Here is an 8,003-nt window from a genome sequence, read left to right as displayed (position 1 = left end):
GGCCGGGGGTTTTTAGCATTGCGTTATATTTGTTATCAGTGACACTGATATTTAAAGCTCTCATTCCATGAATGAGTGGGTTGACCAGTTCCGATGAATCACTGCTCTAGGCTCACAGCAACAGGGTGTGGGGTTGATATTGTACCTGTGTCCTAATGTCCCTGTGCATCTGGAATGGTGCATGAAGACCATCCCGGGTCCAGTGTGCCAAATCAACATGCAGATCCATACCCGATCCACACTTCATTACTTTCATCAAAGAGGTTTATTATCACTGAGGTTTGTTTATTAATGTGGGCATGATTATGCAAAAGGCTTTCAGATTATCTAAATTACAGCTGGTGCAATTACAGATGATATTGAAATCAAGAATGTATTAAATATTGGTGCTGATCATGATCCAGATGTGGATTCCCTATATATATATATATATATATATATACATATATATACACTCAACAAAAATATAAACGCAACACTTTTGGTTTTGCTCCCATTTTGTATGAGATGAACTCAAACATCTAAAACTTTTTCCACATACACAATATCACCATTTCCCTCAAATATTGTTCACAACCAGTCTAAATCTGTGATAGTGAGCACTTCTCCTTTGCTGAGATAATCCATCCCACCTCACAGGTTGTGCCATACCAAGATGCTGATTAGACACCATGATTAGTGCACAGGTGTGCCTTAGACTGCCCACAATAAAAGGCCACTCTGAAAGGTGCAGTTTTATCACACAGCACAATGCCACAGATGTCGCAAGATTTGAGGGAGCGTGCAATTGGCATGCTGACAGCAGGAATGTCAACCAGAGCTGTTGCTCGTGTATTGAATGTTCATTTCTCTACCATAAGCCGTCTCCAAAGGCGTTTCAGAGAATTTTGCAGTACATCCAACCAGCCTCACAACCGCAGACCACGTGTAACCACACCAGCCCAGGACCTCCACATCCAGCATGTTCACCTCCAAGATCGTCTGAGACCAGCCACTCGGACAGCTGCTGAAACAATCGGTTTGCATAACCAAAGAATTTCTGCACAAACTGTCAGAAACCGTCTCAGGGAAGCTCATCTGCATGCTCGTCGTCCTCATCGGGGTCTCGACCTGACTCCAGTTCATCGTCGTAACCGACTTGAGTGGGTAAATGCTCACATTCGCTGGCGTTTGGCACGTTGGAGAGGTGTTCTCTTCACGGATGAATCCCGGTTCACACTGTTCAGGGCAGATGGCAGACAGCGTGTGTGGCGTCGTGTGGGTGAGCGGTTTTCTGATGTCAATGTTGTGGATCGAGTGGCCCATGTTGGCGGTGGGGTTATGGTATGGGCAAGCGTCTGTTATGCACAAAGAACACAGGTGCATTTTATTGATGGCATTTTGAATGCAGAGAGATACCGTGACGAGATCCTGAGGCCCATTGTTGTGCCATACATCCAAGAACATCACCTCATGTTGCAGCAGGATAATGCATGGCCCCATGTTGCAAGGATCTGTACACAATTCTTGGAAGCTGAAAATGTCCCAGTTCCTGCATGGCCGGCATACTCACCGGACATGTCACCCATTGAGCATGTTGGGATGCTCTGGACCGGCGTATACGACAGCGTGTACCAGTTCCTGCCAATATCCAGCAACTTCGCACAGCCATTGAAGAGGAGTGGACCAACATTCCACAGGCCACAACTGACAACCTGATCAACTCTATGTGAAGGAGATGTGTTGCACTGCATGAGGCAAATGGTGGTCACACCAGATACTGACTGGTATCCCCCCCAATAAAACAAAACTGCACCTTTCAGAGTGGCCTTTTATTGTGGGCAGTCTAAGGCACACCTGTGCACTAATCATGGTGTCTAATCAGCATCTTGATATGGCACACCTGTGAGGTGGGATGGATTATCTCAGCAAAGGAGAAGTGCTCACTATCACAGATTTAGACTGGTTTGTGAACAATATTTGAGGGAAATGGTGATATTGTGTATGTGGAAAAAGTTTTAGATCTTTGAGTTCAGCTCATACAAAATGGGAGCAAAACCAATATATTTTACACTGCAAAATAGGCCATTTTCCCACATTTTGATAAATTTCTCATGCTCAAGCACAATAACCTTGATTAAAATCTGTTCATCATACATATTTCATGAAAGACAAATCACTGAAATTTAAAACAGATGCCCCTGGAACTTTTAAAATGAGCTTTATAGCTGGTCAGCAGGGGGTGTTATTGATGTTTGTGTAGTGTAAGAAAATGTTAACATGCAGTCTTACAGGATTGTTATGCATGCTTTGGCCAACCAGTTTTCCATCTCATTTTGACTTGTAAGAACTGTTAAGGATGTTTGACGTTTGGCTTACAAGTGCATTTTCCAGTATACTGGCCAGATTCTGGTTCACACACTCTGACTCAACCTCATCCCAGTTTCCACCCTTTCTGCATCTCCTACGTTGGTATCCAATCCCATCTTTGCATTTCATCACAGCGGAGAAGTTTGCTTTTGTGTCTTCCCATTCACCTTCAGCTTTACAGTAATCCTCACCTTCTGTTTTGAAGAGGAGAAGATAACTCTAATACCAGCAGGCTTCATGTTTGTTAAAGATTTCATTCACATATAGTTACTAGGCTGGTATGCAATACAGCTGTATGCAAATATTTGGCCACCACAAGGGAAGCAAGGTCTGGGAGCATGCACTGGTGCTAGATCAACCCAGGCAGTCTACAATTGCAGAAAATGCTGAGATTTTTTAAATTAATAATAATAATTAAAAAAAAACATCAAATCAAAATCAAAACTAGAGCACCGCACTCGTAGAGTGCAAACCTCCATCAACACTAGTTTTCAATTCCACAAATCTACCTTGGAAAAAATTTTCAAGGTCAAAGTCCTGTTAGAAGTGACTTTTCATAACCTAAATATAATACAAATATAGATTAAAAGGGCTTTTCAATGTTAAAAATAATCAAATATCTGCTAAATCTGCAATACTGATCAGATGCAGATCAAACTTAGTCTATTCAATGAGTGCCAGTTTGCACCTCATTGTCAAAAATGAGAGTGATTGAGGAACTTTTGATTTGAGATATAATGCAAAATGTACACCAAATGGGCTTTTCAATATTGCATTCAAATGTCCACAAAATCCACAATCCGGATCAGATCCAGATCAAAGTGTGTCGTGTGATAGTGAGTGCCAGTCTGCACCTCACTTCAAATATGTGCATGATTGAGGCATGTTTGCTTAAGATATAATGTAAAAAATACATTAAATGGGGTTTTCAATGTTAAATATAAATGGCCACAAAATCTGTAATCTGGATCACGTCTGGATCAAACTTTGTCTGTCAATAAAGGATATCATGTTACATAACGCTCTCAAATATAAAACAAATTTGATCTTTTTGACAGAGTTATGAATTTTTGAAAATTCATTCATTGTTAAAGATAGGGATTTTTCAAAAAATTCCAAGATTTTTCCTGGCTTTGCCCTTTGATCTATGACCTTCAAAGATGAATGAAAATTGAATCACATCTTGCCTATGGGGATATGAATTGTCAGTACAAATTTCATACCAACGTATTAAAAATTGTGGGCTCCAGGCTGTTCACAAACAGACAAACAAACAAACGGGTGTTAATGTAACCACCTCCAACTTCAATGGCGAAGGTAAAAAGCAGTGCCTGAGTTGTATAATCATGTCTGGGTGCATGCACTGGTGTTCAGAGGTGTTCACTCATTTGCTCAGGGGTGAGAACATTTTTGCATACAACTGTATTTTAATATTGCCTTCAACAAAAAGAGAAATTCCTATGCAGTGAAACTGAAGTGCATGAAAATCATTGCAGCAGTATAATCTAGTGATAATGTTTTAACACTAATGCAATAACATACCATTGAGGATATTGATTACGATGTTGGCTGTTTTTGTCTGCTGGCACCTGTTTGAAAATATGCATGTTAAAGTTGGTTCCCCAGCAGAGTTACAGGCAACCAGTGTCTTTGCGGCATAAACATCAGTCGCCTCAGACGTGCCTGTGGGACGAACATCATATATTTCTTGTATTTATATATTTACACAGGCATGAATTCAAAGTTTAAACTTTATACCAGAAAACTGTACTTACTAGGATAGTTGATCGGTATTATTGCCTGTTCATGGTCTTTGCCTTTCCAGGTCACCTCATACTTTTCACTACTTTTTTTTATCTCACATAGGATTTTCACCCACACAAATGAGCTGTCCTTTGAGCAGTATGGAAATCCAGGTGCACTCATGATTTCAATGTTTGGAAGCTGGGCTACGTCCAGTGTGCCGCTCGCTATGTGAGCTATCGTGCCATTGTATGCTTTATCATTGTAGGAACAGATATACGTCCCTAAAAAAAATAAAACGAAAAAAAAAAACAGAACCAGTAATTTGCAATGATCTGTCATGTGGTTCAGCCCCACCCTCAGTCAAAAAGACACCTCAATATTGGGCATGATTTTTAAAGGTGGGTCGGGGGGAATAAGCCAAATCAGCATTATCAGTACGCATGTGCCGTGACCATGTCACATCTTCTAGTCAAAGTTCACCAATATCCACTTTAGTGGGAGGTGATGGTCTAGCAGTTAAGCGTTGGGCTTAAGACCAGAGGATCCTTGGTTCAAACCCCAGCCTGACTGGAAAATCACTAAGGGCAAGGTCCTTAATCCCCAAGTTGCTCCCGGTGTGTAGTGAGTGCTTTGCATAGCAGCACCCTGACATCGGTGTGTGAATATGAGGCATCATTGTAAAGCACTTTGAGCGTCTGATGCAGATGGAAAAGCGCTATATAAATGCACTCCATTTACCATTTTTAGTACACAAAGCATAGAAGCCACATTATCAGTGTGTGTGACCTATTTATCCTTTGCCCTTAAAGATAAATTAGCATATTTAAGCAGTGTTAAAGCAGCATACCAGGTCTATATCGTTCTGTGGATGAGCCATGTGGGATGAAAAAGTGGGAAAAGCAAATCTGTCCACCACAAGCCTGGAAACCGCACATCACATTTGTGCTGTAACTTTTCTAATGGAATTATAAGTTTCCAAAGAACATGTTGAGTGGACTGAATTAGTAAGTTTTAATTGTTATTTTTACTTTTATTTGTTACATATTCAAATAAATCCAGCCAAATATTTGATCATGTCTATATTATGGTAAACTACCACACAGATCTGATAATTCATAGTGTGTCATAGCGTGAAGTACAGCAGACTACTTATCATTCTTATATACAGTGCATCCTGAAAGTGTTCACAACACTACACTTTTTCCACAGTATTTCATGTTACAATCCAAAAATGTTTTTTAGATAAAGTTTCGTTGTTGTTTTTTTTTTAGATTTGTAAATTTTGTAAAAATATAAAGACTAAGAAATCACATGTACATAAATATTCACAGCCTTTGCCATGATGCTCATAATTGAGCTTAGGTACATCCTGTTTACACTGATCATCATTGAGATGTTTCTACAGCTTGACTAGAGTCCACCTGGGGTAAATTCAGCTGACTGGACATGATTTGGCACACAACTATCCACATATAAGGTCCCACAGTTGAGAGTGCATGTCAGAGCACAAACCAAGCATGAAGTCAAAGAAATTGTCTGTAGACCTCTGAGACATGATTGTCTCAAGGCACAAATCTGGGGAAGGGTACAGAAACATTTCTGCTTGCTTTGAAGGTCACAATGAGCAAAGTGGCCTCCATCATCCCTAAATGGAAGAAGTTAAGATCCACCAGGACTCTGGCTAAAGCTGGTCGCTTGTCTAAACTGAGCATTTGGGGGAGAAGGTCCTTAGTCAGGGAGGTGACCAAGAACCCAATGGTCACTCTGTCAGAGGTCAGGCATTCTTCTGTGGAGAGAGGAGAACCTTCTAAAAGGACAACCATCTCTGCAGCAATCCACCAATCAGGCCTGTATGGTACAGTGGCCAGATGGAAGCCACTCCTTAGTAAAAGGCACATGGTAGCCCACCTGGAGTTTGCTAAAAGGCACCTGAAGGACTCTCAGACCATGAGAAACAAAATGCTCTGGTCTGATAAGACAAAGATTGAACTCTTTGGTGGGAATGCCTGGCATCTTGTTTGGAGGAAACCAGGCACCATCCCTACAGTGAAGCACAGTGGTGGCAGCATCATGCTGTGGGCATGCTTTCCAGTGGCAGGAACTGGAGGAGACTTGTCAGAATTGAGGGAAAGATGAATGCAGCAACTGCCAGAGACATCCTGGATGAAAACCCGCTCCATGCACGCATGCTAACGTCGCTAACTCAAAGCTAACTCTATGGAGTTAATTTGTGTCATAATATCTGCAAATGCACAGAGGGTGATTTACAATATTTTTTGATTTACACAACTTCCGCTCTTAAGCATAAATATTGCTTTGTGATTGATTGATTGATTGATTGATAGAGGGGCTTTATTTAACATGTTCAAACTGTATGTAAGACAATATAGGATCTTTGATAATTAAACAAACTGCAATTATGAAGAACACTATGCTCATACAGCCAAGGATATTTTAGATTAAGTTATTTTAAAATATGCGAGAATGAATAAAGTGGCAGACTCAAACGTACCTGCCAAGTTCTGATATGGATTTAATTGTGAGTGTAGCCTTTTGTGGTTTGAATATCAGCAGGGACTCTGTCCCATTAGTTATATCATACTTCTTTTGCATTTTTTCCAGCTGCCACACAGATTGACAGTTCATTTCCTCTTGTGTCGTGCACGTGATATTGTGCGTGTGGGTAGTACACACGGGGTTGGTTGGCATGTTTATCTGTACAACACCTGTGGGAAATAAAGAGGTAAATCAACATATCAAAAAATTCCAGGTGATGTAAGTAAATGTTACTGTGTACAAGTTCACCTTGTGTTGTCAGATGATATGTTGCATTCAGGTTTGTGCTTAGGTTTTGGGATTTTTGTAGCAGAACATTTGGCAAGATGAAGTTCACAACAGTCACATCAAAAACTACAATGATGCTTCCTGCCCTTCAGGGGGAAATCTAAATTTTAGTTGCAATGCACACAGTCCCTCAGGAAACATATCAACATGTTAACCAAACAGTTACCTGAACTGTGTGATGGTCAAGCTTTGAAATCCATTCAAAGTGCTGAACACAGTCTCCAACTAAAAAACAAACCAAAAAAAAACCCAACAAAAAAAAAACCTTCTTTATATGTTTCACATCTATATATATATATATATATAGAGAGAGAGAGAGAGAGAGAGAGAGAGAGAGAGACAAGTCACAAAACATTATCTAAAATAACTATCATACCACAAAGAGTGGAGAAAACTGGAATAGTTGGTAAAGATGAAAATAAGCATTGACTGAAGTAAAAACATAATTCCCTTCATGATTAATATGCTCATTAAATATAATGATGTCTTTTGTCATTTGGCATTCTAGAAATAAAACTGATTTTGATTTGAATTGCTATTTGATGACCACTTATTTCCATTCTGACGTAAAAACCAGAGAGGATTCGTATGAAGAACGGCAAAGAATATGTAATGCCCTCAATGTTTGTTTCAACAAACTCATTATTTTAAGTACATGGCATTTGAGATCATGAGTTGATCTGATTTGCAATTGTTTTAAGTTGGGAAAACTCAAAATATCACATTGTCCTTAAAAACAAGTTCACTTTTAAACAGCACTAACCAAAACAATGTTCGCCATCAAGCCTAGACATACATTTGTGCCCAACTGATACTCATGTATTTCCTTTTGGACGTGGCTACAGGTACGAGACATTCCCACTTTGTGGTGCTCCGACACTCCATCAGGCTGTGACAGAACCCAAGAGTGCCATGTGTTCATTAACGACATACGACAACTTCATTTTAAAATCAATGTAATATTTATTTATTATATGGCTGCGATGCTACGCGTGCTCTGATTGTCTGATTACCGGTCAGATATTTTCCCATATCCGGACCGGTTACCACGACAGTTGGTCCGC

General features: G+C 40.0%; 1 protein-coding gene across 1 annotated transcript in view; it reads right to left on the bottom strand.

Annotated features, from left to right (window-relative positions):
* Positions 1-7,720, bottom strand: part of adgrf3a (adhesion G protein-coupled receptor F3a) — a 12,951-nt gene extending 5,231 nt beyond the window's left edge. The window contains exons 1-7 of the mRNA XM_034195079.1: positions 7,703-7,720; positions 7,106-7,164; positions 6,901-7,025; positions 6,600-6,821; positions 4,125-4,427; positions 3,892-4,032; positions 2,359-2,543 (exon numbers count right to left, since the gene is read on the bottom strand). Of these exons, the coding sequence (XP_034050970.1) occupies positions 2,359-2,543; positions 3,892-4,032; positions 4,125-4,427; positions 6,600-6,821; positions 6,901-7,025; positions 7,106-7,164; positions 7,703-7,720 (1,053 nt within the window). The remainder of the gene's footprint in view (positions 1-2,358; positions 2,544-3,891; positions 4,033-4,124; positions 4,428-6,599; positions 6,822-6,900; positions 7,026-7,105; positions 7,165-7,702) is intronic.
* Between the last annotated feature and the right edge of the window lie 283 nt (positions 7,721-8,003).

This window comes from Thalassophryne amazonica, chromosome 19 (assembly GCF_902500255.1).
Source record: "Thalassophryne amazonica chromosome 19, fThaAma1.1, whole genome shotgun sequence".
Taxonomy (NCBI): Eukaryota; Metazoa; Chordata; class Actinopteri; order Batrachoidiformes; family Batrachoididae; genus Thalassophryne; species Thalassophryne amazonica.
Note: the sequence above shows the minus strand (reverse complement) of the source record. Positions and strands in the feature narration are given on the sequence as shown.